Source organism: Haliaeetus albicilla, chromosome Z (assembly GCF_947461875.1).
Source record: "Haliaeetus albicilla chromosome Z, bHalAlb1.1, whole genome shotgun sequence".
In the NCBI taxonomy this organism is placed as follows: domain Eukaryota; kingdom Metazoa; phylum Chordata; class Aves; order Accipitriformes; family Accipitridae; genus Haliaeetus; species Haliaeetus albicilla.
The window spans coordinates 44,723,014-44,738,080 of NC_091516.1; the positions used below are offsets into that span (position 1 = coordinate 44,723,014).

General features: G+C 41.6%; 1 protein-coding gene across 2 annotated transcripts in view; it reads right to left on the reverse strand.

The window, feature by feature from the left end:
* Positions 1-2,498: 2,498 nt before the first annotated feature.
* SHB (SH2 domain containing adaptor protein B) overlaps positions 2,499-15,067 on the reverse strand; it is an 81,106-nt gene continuing 68,537 nt past the window's right edge. The window contains exon 6 of one of the 2 annotated variants that reach the window (XM_069777031.1): positions 2,499-5,263. In XM_069777031.1, coding sequence (XP_069633132.1) covers positions 5,080-5,263 — 184 coding nt within the window. In that variant the 3' untranslated portion in view covers positions 2,499-5,079. The remainder of the gene's footprint in view (positions 5,264-15,067) is intronic. The other variant, XR_011323343.1, reaches the window with a different exon arrangement.

Sequence of the window (15,067 nt, forward strand, 5' to 3'; positions counted from 1 at the left end):
CCACTACACAGTCCTGACTACAGTAGGCCTTCATGACTGCAAAGGTGGACTGCTGACTTCTGTTCAGCTCTTTGTTACTCCTTTCCTACTGGTGACCTTCCAGTCTGTCCTTTTGCAAGGTGTCAGTGCATCCCAATGCAGGACTGCCTTTATGGAACTCCAGGAGGTTCATGCTGGCCCATTCCTTCTGCCAGTCAAGCTCACTCTGTATAGTTCCCTCTGAATTTCCCTCTAGTTTATCAACAGCTAACGGTCATCTCCAAAATACGGACTGCCAGATGGAGCCAGTCCAGGATGTCTGTTCAAGACACAGACATAGGAGACTAATTGGGTTTACTCTTGAATAAACTCTTGGTCTACAAGCCGTGTACACTTTGATCTTTAGCTGACAGGTAAACAGTCTGGTAGCAAAATGGCTTGAAACAAAACAGGGAAGATGCAATATCAGTCCCCCAAAGTTACTTCTCTGAGTGGTGTGGCTGGCAGTAGGAACCTTGAGATTTTTCTTTGGCTTGATAGTGCTGTAGGCTATGCAGTAGTAATTGCATAGATGCCAGAAATAGAAATCAATGACAGAAATGCCACATCACCTTTGCTTATAGGTAGGCATTGATGGCCCTGTGTACCACTCAGGACAATACCAGGACCAAGGAATTCTCTGATAGTATGGCATAGAACGCAACGTTTTGTTTTTCCTATGCTACTACTGCAGGTATCAACACTCAACTGTTACCTGCATCCAGTGTAATGTCACAGTAATACCAATCTCCAAACCAAGCTTAGAAAGAAAACTGGGCCCTGCAAAGCTGCAGTTAAGCTACTGTATTTGTGTCTTGGAACTGTCAACAGCAATAAATGCAATCCAGGGACCCTGAAAGACCCTTGAGAAAGCACGGGCAACTTTTGGATTGATCTTGTCTCTGAACTAACTACAAGCTCCAGAGCACTGAGGTCAACACAGCAACTCTGATTTGTGGGTACATTGTTCTCAGAGTAAGTTCAAGGCCTGAGACAGGCAATAACATGCTGCAGAAAATGGGTTGTACACGGTCATCCCTTGCAATCTATGAACTTCCTTTTTCAGTAGGACTTCTATTTGCTTCATTTCAGACCAACAACTTTGTTCAGCTGCTGCCATTTCCTTCCTTCGTTTCTTCCTCACTTCTTACTGGGAACTCCAGCAAGAAGTAATACAACAAAGTAATTTGCAGTGTTTTACATGGGATCATTGCAGATCATTAAAAAGGAAAGAATGCATGAAAAACAGTTGACTGTCTACTGTTCATTCCCTTCTCCCCTTGCTCAGACCAGGAGTGCAGACAGGTCTGTTTCATTTCTGTTTTGTTTTTCCCTGTCTCCAAGAAGCTAGTGCAGCAGTGTGCTGGGTGGCTTTTAACAACCTGAGGACAGCATGAATAACTAACAGCAGCAGACGACTGAGTACCCCAGAGTGTAGCTTAGCAGTGCAGCAGGGTGAATATGGAATCAGAGCCTGGATGAAAGATGGCATTTGCAGCCTTCACAAACATTGCCACACAGTGTTTGTGTTGCCAACTTGAGCCATGACAGCAAGACAGAGGGCAAATCCTGAACCTTACTGGGCACAATAATAAGCCATAATAATAAGCAGCACATAAAAGTGTCATCCTCCAAGCAGCAACTGATTTCCCTCAGAGCACAGACTCAGGCCATTTTCTTTGAGAAGCTGGAAATGCGTGTTTTGTATCTTTGCACTTAAGAGATCCCTGCGCTTTGCATCCTGGCTCTGAAGACTTAATTTCAGTCAGAGAATAAACTATTACCAAGTACAGAACCCATGGTGATGACTATACTTCACAAACTTTAGCAATTTTTCCAATTATGGAAGGAACTGTGAGATGTAATCTTGGCCACTAAAACTCTCCTACCTATCATACAGATGTTCACACCTTGGGGGCTTTCATCACACTGAAATACTCATCAAAATAGAAGCCTAATTAACACTTCTTATAAAGTCTGCAAAAAGTGATTCATCAGTGTTATGCTGTAAACAGCAATAACTGGATTCCTTGAGCACCTCAAGCAATTGGACAGCAATGTCATTCACACATGCACAGGTGTTGTTTTGGCACAGCCCTTGCAAAGGTGTACATTGCCAAAAGAATTACTCAGGGCAGAACTGAGCCATATTATTTTCCAGACTCCAGACCAGATTATAGCCTAATGATTACTTTCAATACACAGTTAAGACACACAAACACAAATTGTTCTGAAAGGCTGTTTCAGCTATTAGCTGTTCAAGACAATCTGAGTACACATTGATAGAGGAAGAAAAGGAAGAGGTTTATAATTCTTTTTTCAATAAACTTTTAATGTGTTATATAGGCATGATCGCTACGAGATCTTCCATCTATATGCAATGCTACACACTGCATTTTCACTGTACATTAAAAGGTCTGGGAAGAATATTCCTTCACTGGAAAAATATCATACAATCACTTAAATAAACAAATACAACATTACAGTGCAAACAAAATCCTGGTTTTATTTATTCTGCAATTACTGAGTATTTTATAAAAGTATTTTTTAAAAATAATCAAAAAAACCTTCCCACAGACAACCAACATTTTCTGATATGATTTCCTTTTGCTCAACCAAGAACCCTAATCTGATCTTTGAAGCTGTAATAAACTGTATACACATTTGTGTGATGCATATTGACCTGATTTGTATGAAGCAAGGGATCCCAACCCAAAATCTGCAGACAGCAATAAAGTGGCACCAGCTGACTTTTGATCAGACCCATGACAAGAAAGATTTGGTACAACAGTCATCTCCATGAACTAAAGACAATGTACTTAAGAAAGCTTGGCAAGGCCTTGGTTAATGATGCTGTTGGTTTCTACTGGTAATTGTTGTTAGAAAGAGTAGGGCTTACTTTTCCATTACTGAAGAAGATAAACAGACCATAGAACAGCAACAATCCCAGATTTTCAAAAATGCACTTCAACATGCAAAAGAAGAAATATGACATATTTCTGTCCCAAGAGGCATGACGGAGTTGCCAGAGACCCCCACAGGCAAAGACTCAGACAGCAGCAGATGCAATCTGATTCCTAATCTCTGCGAGCTCTGCCACCTTCATGAACTCCTATTCTGGTGAGAGAAGAATATGCTATCTTAAAAGTGCCTGTATGCTCTTGCCAGTTGGGTGATGTTAAGAGGAGAATGAAGAGTTCTGCAAAGACTTTAGGGAAATAAATAGCACAGGTAGGCGAGTATGTGAAAAAGGGGATGTTGGGTTACACTGGGAGAGGAATGTTGTCTCTTTGTACTCCATCATGTCACCTTGCTCTCAGAAAACCAGTAAGAACCTATTCCAATGCAGCTTCAAATTCTGGGTGAGATGGGGGCAGTTTGCCCTACTACTCTTGCTGCACAGAATGACACTGGGCTCCTCACATACATGTGATCCACTCCTGTTCAAACTGTGTTGGATGTCATATAAAGAACAACGCAGGCTTAAAAGGAAGCAGAACATTCATCACCGATGACATTATATGGGACATCCTTGAGGTTCTTACCAGATTGGACAATACACTGAAGCACTACTTTTGCAGGCAGTAAAGGGTTATTCCATTACAATTTTCAGATTTGCACTTCTTTCTAAGCATACATAAAAGGGAATACTATGTAAGAAAGCTGAATTAAATAACACACAATTTCACAGTCCTATTGCAGTCTGTAAAATACATAAACTGCATATGACCAGTTTGCTACTACAACAGCTGATGGGTTAATGTAGAACATTCTACACATAAGTGGGAGAAGGGGCAAAGTAAGGACTACAGGCTATTGATTCCCCAGTTCCAATTTCTGCACAATTATATTATTTTCATTTATCCCATTCAATGAGCACACAGAGAATGTAGAAAATATCTCTCAAGTGGATGGGCACTGAGTTGGCAGGACTAAGGTACAGCGCAGCTTCTGCAGTGCTTCTGCCTGACAGTGACTGAAATACAGCAGGAGGCTTCTGCTCGTGGTGAAAATAAACACTGGTCAGAAGGTATGTGTCAAGGGACCATGTTTTAAGAATGCCTTGGTACACCAGAAAAACAAATTCTGCTCTGCTACATACAGCAGTTCTCATTTATACAGCTGCAAAAGCCATCTTATGGAAAGGCAGTGTGACACACACTTGTTAGTCTGCTACCTCAGTGGGACAACTGATCCAGATGAATGAGCAAGTGAAGATTTTGCCTACTAAAGCTTTATAAAAGCCTTCAATCACCCTCATGCATAAATACTACCACACATATTAAAACGACTCATTCTCAACTACTTAAAACATTACAGTGTAACTGCTCCAAACAGAATTGGCTGCCTGCATCTATGAATGGAACTTGCAAATGAAGACAGTAACCCTTAAGAGATTATTGTACCAAAAAGGATAAAAATATATAACAAACTACTTTTTAATTACATTCCCTATTAATAAATAATTGACCATGATTTGCTCTCACAAAATTATTTTCAGATTGTGTGCCTAATAGGAGCTCAACATTTGACTACATCAAGAAATTGCCTTAAAAAAATCAAACCCCACCAAGCTAAGTGACCAGAGCTGCAGGGACTTGGCTGCTAAGCAGCTCCTTCTCAGGTCCACCAAGAACAACCTAGGGTCCCTCAGAAGCAGGTTACTCTTTCACATGGAGAAGTTTCTCAGGGTAGCAAGAGAATAAAAGTTGCTGGTGTTTTACTGCTGAGAAGAACTTGTTGATTCTTCTCAAAACATGGAGGAAGAACCTTTGTTGGGAAGTACTTTCATTCACAGAGAAGCTCTGGGAAGGTTACCTGTTATCCTTGCACTAAAATAAGTTTTCTTTCTCTTATGTAGAAGCACTGTTCTAGAGGCATGCTGCAGCGTAAGAGTACCATACACACAGTCCCATACACAACTCTGCAGAGCACCCACGTTCCCAAGACTAAAGGCTGCCACTCTCCATCACAGACTCAAGCACTGAATTTCTGCAAAAATCCTGTGCAACCCAGCTTACCTCTCACCTCCTATCCACAGGAAGGGGTGAGACTAGGTTATCAAAGGGTCCGTACAGCTACAGGGTAGAGCAGTGACAAGTGTTCTGCTCCTTTGATAGGCAGCTTTTTTGTGGTGTAGTAGTGGATGACTTCAGGAACACTGTCGAAGGGAGGGCTGTTCTGACCCAGGATGTATTTCTCTTTGGTTTTCATCAGTTTCATGTGCATAAAACCTTGACTGCTCCTGCAAGGAAAGCAAAGCATTAGTTCATGCTTCTGCATAGGGAAGAGGGGAGCAGCACCGTGAGAGGCTCTCCTTCATGATGTACGGCAATGTGTGAGAACAAAATGCAAGCAGTTGTTGGGTGACATGCCAAAACAGTGGCCAGACTCTGACAGACAGTGACTGCTAGCTGCAAACCCCCATGGACAGTCCAACACAAAGGCAGCCTAAGCTAGTATTTTCTTTTCAACACCTGTGCTGTCTGGATCCAGGTGCAAGGCTGTCTTACCCTGGAACTGATCCAGAGGTATGCCAGAGAACAACCTCTTTCCTGTCCCCCCACAATGTTTTCCTGTGAACATTTACTTTTCACTACAGCCAATCATTACTTCTAGACCAAAAGGTATCATTGGTTTTGGCCTGTCAGAGGCTTGAGGCTCTCTTCACAGACACATAGACACATAGGCAGACCATGAGCTTCACTCAGATGAGGCTGGAGATCTCAGCCCTGGGGTCCTCAGTGAGCCCATGAGCCTCACTCTGCCCTGGAGACCTCAGGACAGACCACAGTCATCCCACGCTGGCAGCAAGTGCCCAGAACATGGCTATGTGCAGAGCCTGGTGGCTTCAGCTGGGAAAAATTCCTCAGATAAGCCCATTCCCAAGGTGAATGGCATGAAGACTTTCACCTGCAATGTACTGAGCAGAGGCTACTATCTTGTAGCCTTTCTGCAGGCAGAAACCAGTCTGTGACTTCAACACCTGAAGCATTCAATTCCGAGACGACCTACCTGCCTGCCTGCACAGTATGCTGCGTCTTTGAGGGAAGGCTCATGATTACACAGGGAAGAGAATAGTGACATGGTAACTGCCCTGTGTGCTCTTGGAAAGCAACCCATCAAACATAATGCCACTCTGTCAGGTAGCACCCACACTGCCGTATAGTACAGCAGGTGGTGGAGTTGACCTCATCTCTTCCCAGCAGTGACCCTTCAGTGTCTGCTGTCTTTAGCATGTCATACAGGCTATTTTAAAAGTGTAGAGTTTAGCCAGGACAAAACAAGAGCAAAGGACAGCTCCTACACTTCAAGATATTTAATGAGGACTAGAGGGTTTTTACAGCTTGTTTGATGTCCCACTCCCTAACTTTCTGGCTCCAAACCATTGTTTCTTCCAAGTGTGTCCAGGGAAAAAGACAATAGTGTTAAAACTGGAGTCAGTCTATGTCAGCAAGGAAACCCAGTTTAAGATGACACAGAAAGAACAGGAAAACAAATTTTGCCATGTTAAAAGCAGCTTCTCTAAAATCTGCCATTTTCTATTTAGCAGGTGCAACATGCCCTCCAGAAGTGCTTGTAGTACAATCAAGGACATATCCTCCAGATGTGTTCAACAATTCTGTGACGAAGTGATGCCTTCTGGTGAGCAGAAACCACTGCAGGCACTGTAATTATAGCTCTACATGCTTAAAATCTTGCTTTAAGTATCAATTTCTTAGCAGAAAAGAATCTCTTTCGAATCATAATTGCTCTCTATTTCCTTTAAACAAGGGTGGCATCTTTAAATACTTTATTATAAGGACAGATGCATTGTTCCCTTCCTTCAGTTCACTATGCATCTGTTTTGCTACAAAATACCTTGAAAGTGTGCAGATAAATTAATGGAATCACAGGTGCATGCTAATTTCAGTAATATAGCAAGAACTGGAGAAAAATCTGCCAAGTGCACTCTAATGCAGAAAGGGCAAGGACACATGCCCTTTTTAAAACAAAAAGAAAACACATAAAATGTAAACAAACTGCTACAAGCCATGTATTCATGACAGACAGCTGTTGCTTCCCTGATAAGGACCTGTGTAGATACTCAGGTTTGGGTAGTACACAGTCATTGAGTTTACAGTATATGATGTCTATGGCTACCAGAATTCCACAAATGAACAAAAAGCATCTCCTCTATATCATGACAGCCCAGTCTTTTGGGAAGCCACACTGTTTATGAAGATGAGCAAAAAAGAATGAGACCTAGAAGATATGGATAATAGCCTAATGGAATTCAACCAAGGCAAATAGAAAGCTTCTGCCCTTGGGATGGAATAAACCTAGACAGCAGTGCAAGCTGGGACATGACTGACCAGGAAAGGAACTTATGGCGGAGAGGACACAGAACATGGTTCAACAGTCTGTCCACAAAGGCCTACTGCAGCCTGGGCTGTGGAGCAAAAGTGTAGCCAGCTGCTGGAAGAAGGTGACTACTTTCTCTACAGAGCACTGGTGAGGCAGCATACATATCTGTAACTGTAACTGGTGTGAGGGCCCCCCACAAAGAAAAGAAGCCAGTACTGGAGCAAGTCCAGAGCAGGGCCGCTAAACGTGGTCTAGGGGTGGGATGTACGAGGATAGGCTGAGGGAACTATGTCTGTTCAGTCTGGAGAAGAAAGGATGAGATGGAGGGTGTCAGGCTGCAGTCATCCCTTGCCTAAATGGAAGAGTTAAGAGAAGACAGAAGTTTCTCCGAGTCAACAAGTACAAGTGGCAACAAAGAGAGTTCCCGCTGGACATAGGGAAGAGCTTTTTCCTCATGAGACTGGTGCAGTCCTGGGACCAGGCTTAGACAGGTCAGGGGGTCTCCATCCTCAGAAGTTTTCCAATTTGCCTGTACAAAGCACTCAGCAACCTGATGAGTGTGTCCTGCTTGAAGCAGGGGGTTGGACTAGACACTTCCAGATTTCCATTCCCATCTAGATCTCTCTAGGGGTGTATGATTAATCTTTACCATTTGTATATTTTCAGAAACCACTAAGTAGAGCTTCTAGTTCAACAATTTTGATTTGAAACATTTGTAAAAATCTACTATTAAAGAAAAAAGATCAAAAAAGAATAAGAGAAACCTGTGAAATTTTATTTCAGGACTCCTAACTAAAACTTTTCTGAAATTGAAAATGTTTTTTTGTGCAATTATTTCACAAGAAAGCACAATAAAATCCACCTCCATTTCAAGGTAGACACAAAACACTATTAAGGGGAAGACCTGCAAAAGGGACAAGTTTTGACAAGAGGTTCAAGAAAGTGAGAAGTCATTCCAATGTGATGGCAGACACTACAAGGTGCAGGCTGCACGGCAGATTGCTCACCTCCTGCTGTTTGGATTTGCCCTTTGCCAACCAGCCAGCAGGGATGACATCACCTTGCAACTATCTGTAGAGAAATCTTTCAGTTAATGCAGACAGGAGTGTAGACAAGCTATTGTCCTGCATGCAGGTCTATCCTAGTCTGACACAAATGCTGAGGAGCCAGCTATCCTAAAGTGTGCAGAAGAACAACCATTGACTCCTGGAAGCAGGGAACACGGAACTTTCCTGTGCACTTGTGTATTTTAGAATAATAAAGTCTTCATGGTTTTGTTATTTGTATTTTATTTTACTGGTGCCATCTGCAAATTGTCAGCTCAAACCTGGGAAAGCAAAATCTGATTGTGTGGAGAAAGGATGAAAACACTTCAGTATAATGGGCTTGCCAGACAAATACGGTGGAGACCATCTCCATTAATAAGCTAAAGACATGGCCAGCTGAGAGCCAGCTCCTTTGGGGTAAGTAACCCATTCCATTCCATTCCATTCCATTCTCTGCTTCAGCTCCTTTTGGACCAGTGCTCTAGCTTGGCAATCAGAGCTTCAGACCACTTGCTTACAAACAAGGGAATATTTCTGCTGCTGTTTTTTTCCTTCACTGCAAAGCAGCTGAAGTATGGCATGAATTAATAGTTCTGTGATCGTACTGTTTCACCAAAGCACCGTCTATGCCTCATAGTGATGCTGCACAAGGCAGCTCCATCAGCCCTACTTCTTATCAAAAGAAGAATCTTGTCAATTTCTCTTCCTTTGATAAGACATGTTTGAAGAGCAAGCTGCAATCACAGAGATCTCCCCAGCAGGTAACACATCTCATTAATGTATGCAATCTTTAATGCAATTCACACCAATGCTGCATACCACTCATAATCATAACAAAAAGAAATTTTTGATCAAGAAGGCTATGAAATACTGCTAATGAAATTGACCCCAGTAACAAAATCGCCCACTCCTAAAAAGCAAGATATTTAATAATACATTACATAATTTTGTAGCTGCTGGTGCATATTACCAACAGTTAGCATGCACCTCTTATACCTCTTACTTTTCCTGGTAATTGCTCAATGAATTTTTCATGAAAAGTATAGGGCAACACTTATACTAAATCAATTCCTTTCATGATAGATGACTTAAAAACATTTGCATACAAAACTGATATGACCAGAGGTCATATCTCTCATAAACAGTAGCATGCAATCCACATAAAGTTTGCATTTTGAGGACCAAAACTCCATCACTATTTCCTGAGATTTCTATCTTATTTCATGGTAATGGGATGTCACCCCACGTCCCTTCTTTTCAGGCAGTTTGCATTACAATTTTTCAGGGGCATAGTCCTGCAATGTAAAAATCAATAACAAAGCAACCTGACTTGTGCAGTATTAGATTAAGCTCAATGAATGAAGGACCTCTCCTTGCATTCACTGAATCATTTTATAATCACAGCCCTCTATGACATTTGGCTCATTTAGACATTGAAAGCTGACTGCCTAAGACTAACAAACCTGGAGATTTTATTTGCACATAGCTTTTCTGCTAAAAGCAACTCCTAACCAGGGTCTTTGTGGAACATCCCAGATGATTGAGCTGCCAACTGGCCCTATGCAGATGAAAACCTGTGAGGTTATCTTTATTCAGTTATCAGTAACCTTCAGTCATCTTCATTCTCAGCTATCTCCTCTGATTATTCAGTAACATCTCTAACAGCCCTCAGTCAAGCACTAGCTCCCGTTCTTTTCAAGGCAGTATGTTGGAAAACAGGGAGGAAACGGATGGCCATCTAACCTAGCATCTTGACTCTTGAAAAATGGTTATTTCCCACCTCCATACTATCTCATGTCCCTCCTCCTTTGTATCTTCTCCTCTTCAGCAAATGTTGTGTTTATTCAGCTTTTAGAATTAGAACAGGTCAAAACCTGGAGTTTCCCTTTTGCAGGTCTTCCCCTTAATAGTGTTCTGTGGCTGGTTTGAAATGGAGGTGGATTTTATTGTGGTTTCTTGTGAAATAATTCCACAAAAACCACATCCCAATCTATTTCTTCCCATGCATTTCTGCTTTTTGGTTCTCCTAAAAACCCCAGAGTTACTTTCATTAAGTAAAACCCAGTCTGAATAAAAAGCCCTCAGAAATGGATTTCAGAGGTAATTTTGTGTGAAGCCTGAGGAAGAGTAGAGGTGGCAACTGGGAGCTGTGTGAAACTGACCTCAAAGTGTTGCAATGTCAAGCATGCAAATTTTCTGTTCGCAAAGGAGAAGAACTGAGAGGCAAGAGCATTAAGTCAATGAACTGATTTTACTGATTGCTAGTGTTTGCAGACAATAGTCATCATCACGTTGTTAAAGATGGGCTGAGTTCTAACTTCTATCCTGGCTACTTTTCTGGATGTCCAGAACTCTTTAAATTGTGCATTATTCCAGGCTTACTGGTGGATGAAAGCAAGGATTATGTTTTCAAATACTTTCCTGCTTAACTCCTTTCTTGTCTCCTTCTAGTTTCCAAAAATTACATTGTGAATCCGTTATCTGCCTTCCTTGTTCCAAATAAACCAATTGAGCTGTCACTAGTTGCAGCTAGAAATATCAAACCAGACATGAGAAATGAAGAACAAATTAAGTTGGAAGAAAGTCAGCTTACTACCTTGAAACCATGCCCTTGAATTTAGCACTTCCAGGTGTACACTTTGAAACTGTTCACATCTACACTAAGGAGCCTTGTGTGCTGTCTCCCCTTCCCCATTTGTTCTTGAAGTCTGTCTTACAGTCTCCCCTCTTCTGGTATGCCTGGACTCAGCAAATCAGTGCCTACTAGTAACTGGCAAGGCCAGAATGCATTACACTTGTTTAACACCACTATTGCTGCTAGACCAGTGACTAGGATTACAGGGACACTGTTCAGAAAGGAACCTGGAAGTCGTAGTCCTCCCTTTTCCTCTCCTCCAAACCCATTTGATCTAAGCTCTGATTTTAGTATGCAAAGGGATTACTGAAATTTCAGGTAGCGATGAGGAAAAAGACCTCATGGTTGAACTGTTTGTGAATCAGTTTCTGCTTAGTTTTCTAAGCAATGTTGGAGCCTACCTGAACAAGTACAAGCAGAACTTGTGCCTGATAGTGAGTAGTCCTGGTTTTGGAATACCAGTTTCACAGCTCTTTCAACAGCAATAACTGTTAGAACCTGCCAGGCCCAAGGTTTTCAAAGAGCAGAACCTAAAGGGCAATCCCAAAGTCACATATGTGAACACTGGTAAAAGCCTTGAAGAGATGAGATACACATTTTGCAAGAGAAGATGCTGGGACCTGACGTAAGTCATGTGATATTGTTACTATGTGAATTCTGAATGTCATTATGGTTTCTCAAATGTTGCAATAATTCTTTCTCAAGTTTTTTGTTCAACTGAGGGAAAACTGTGACAAAACAGTGCCACTACAGACAATATTCACTCCTTCCCTATTGCAACAGTTCCCATGAGTTTCAAGTACAGAACAGGAGAATTCCTAGTTGCTAATCCCTGCATCAAATTGCTTTGGAACTCTCAAGCACAGATGTTTACCCAGACACAATACTTGATATATGACTAATAGTCACACCTTGTTTAAAATGCTTTGCAACACAACCATAACACCAAGTGACTTTGAATTACAGCTTTCCCACAAATTTTCCTTCAGTTTTCAAAGGATGGGAAAGGAATTGTGCAGACAGCTCATCAGACTGTGCTTTTTTTTGATCTTATGCCTGAAGTGTGATACAAGAATGTTCAAGAAATATTAATTAGTTATTAAAACTAGTATTTTTTTCCAGAAAATATTAATGGCTTTGAAACATCATTCATGTTCTCAGTCAGAAAAACTGCCCACGCCTTTTGAACACTGTTTCGCTGAAGAAAGCGCGGTTTTGTCTGAATAGATTTTCCGCATTCATTTTGATGAAATATCACTTGGACAAGGAAAAAAGCAACAACTTTGCAGTAACATCAGAAAAACACATTCTAGCAATGTAGGAAACATGTGTTGTTTTGTTTTTCCATTACGAAATGCCTTCCTATTTCAAAATTTTGTTTTATATTATATGCTGTCACTTTGAACAAAACCTATAATGTTTCATGCCAACGTACAGCAACAAAGAAATAAATTAAAATCTCCTCTGAAAAAGAAACAAATCTTTTTTTTTTCCTCCAGGTGAGTGATTACGTTGAAAAATCCTCTACTGGAGACATTCAGAGGCTGACCTGTCCACTGCTTTTCCTGTCTCAGCTCTGCTTTTTCAAGCACGGGATATACAACACTGTCATTCTATATCTGACAGCCACTGTCTCCATGGTACAATAAACAATGTCTCTTGCCCTACTAGCAAGGGCTAGCAGCGTTCATTTGTAACAGCATCCAACATGTGTGAAGACCACTCTATCAAGCCAGGCTCCATTCTCTATAACCAATTCCCATCTGCTGCTTTGAAGGCAGTAAGGATGTTTAGCTTGTTGGAGTTCTGTAGAAGTGACGGAATCCTTGCTGTCTGCTAACAGCCAGGTCCCTACCATTACTGTTTAGGCCAACAGCAGACTAGTAATACACTTTTAAATACTTTTATTCAATTACTGATTTAGAGAGCCATCAAAAATCCCCCTACCTCTTTATAAATAATATTGACAGGAAGAAACTCGTATTTTTCTACAGTACTACAACAGCTACTTTCCAAGAATATATTACATGTTTTAAATCAACTAAAAGGTGCAAAGTCCAGCATTAATCCAAAACCCAGAACTACCCAAAGTCTATGTTCTCAGCTTTGGAAAACAGGACCTCTTCTACAGATCAATCCTGTATTTTCATGATGACGAAAAACTTTGCCTGCAGTCCTCTTTGCTATTTAGGGAAAACCACAGGCCTGTTTATGAGTCCACAGCATCAGGATGTCAGCAGACATCACTGTCTCTGAATTCAGCTCTGTTCTCCCTCCAGTTGCAATGACTGTGCATAAATTATCTGACAGAGCAGAAAGCAAAGCCCATTAGTGTTTTTACTCACAGTTTGCACATTTAGCTGATTTGTGAAATAAGCTTAATCTAAAATCAAGAATAGCCATGTTTCCCGAAATTTAGATGTGAGTCAGGAAATGAAGGCACGCAGGCGTGGTGCACACTGCTGCAAAGAGCCTTGGGAAGGAGAAATCCTGACTGAAAGAATTAGCTATTAGAGGCCAGCTGGTGGCTGGTCTTCACTGAGCAAGATTGAAACATAATACCCTATCCAGATATGTTGTTATATTGTTACATTAGGAGGCATCTCTATTAGCTTGATGTGCAGTGAGGTAATTGCTGAACATCTAAAACACATAAGCGTGAGATTGATCTCCTCTACCCTTGGCACATCTACTTCCACTTCTTTCACCAGCCTGCTTGCTAGTAAAGAACAGACCTAATATAAGGAGCTTGCAACTAGGCAGTTCAATGGCAGCCAGCAACTGGGAGCCCTGGTCACAACATGGTTACCAGGAGTATGGATCTCCAGTTTTTACCCAGCCTTGTGCAATTAAAACTGGGTTTAAGGAAAGAGTGGGAGGGTATGAGTGAGCCAAATACTTACAACCCTGAAGGAATACAGAGAAGAGGAAACACAAGGAGCAATGCACAGCTGCTGGAGGAGGTACAAGAGAATGCACAGCTGCCCCTCAGGCCTTTGGGATCATTTTGTTCTGGGAAGGTAGATCATATTCCTTCCCTCTGCTGCTATGGAGAATTCAAACAATGCTGACAAGGAGGCCCAGATCTTTGGATCACAATCCACAGAAAGATGTTTTTTGCCTCAAACACCTGTCATCAACTAACAATTCCTTTTTCTAACTGAGATGAGCAACACATAAATCTGTATATCATAAAGACCTTCTTTGATGCCCCCAGAGGTAGCCAATTCAGATGCAATTATTTTTCCCTGGGTAAACTATGGTATCTCAAAATAACAGACATGTTTTCTGTAAATCCAACTTTTCTACAATATTTTCCCTAGATGTTGTCTCTTCCTCACAGATCCTTCAATATGTGTGCCCAATTATTTCATGTAGTCACTCATGTGTGTATACAGATATTCTGCCTACCCCTATCACAGGCTGAGATGTATCTGTGAACTATTCCATTTGCTGTAAGAGCCAGATGGAGACTAATTATCTTTTTGTGTTTCATGGATCGTCCATAAAAAACATCACATTGCTTCTGTTCCTGTTGCTGATCTACAGCCTGATTCCAGAGAGGTCATCACCTCTCTGCCCTCATCCTCCTGCTCACACAACACACCTGGGCCACATCTGGCTTCTGGACCTCTCCTGTTGTGCCTGCCTACATATTATGATGGTAAAGATGCAAAAGCATCAGTCCAAGGATACAACAGAAATAGCAGGCTTCATCAATTATTGAGGGGAGGGGCAGAGAGCAGACCCCACCCCCCCAAAAAACCCACCAAACAGGGAGCTTGCACTCACTAGAATTTTCCCATCAGTGAGCTTAGTGTGTTCCCTGTTCATGAATTGCTGTGAAAAGCTCATATACTGCACAAAACACTGCAAAAGCAACATAGTTGCTGTTATTAAACACAGCTTCTCAGGCCTGCCACACTTGTACAGCTAAACCCATGTAAAAAAGTTAAAAAACCTACAGCCAGGATGCTTAGACTAATACGAGGATGCAGGCTACAGACAGCCAAGTGCTTTT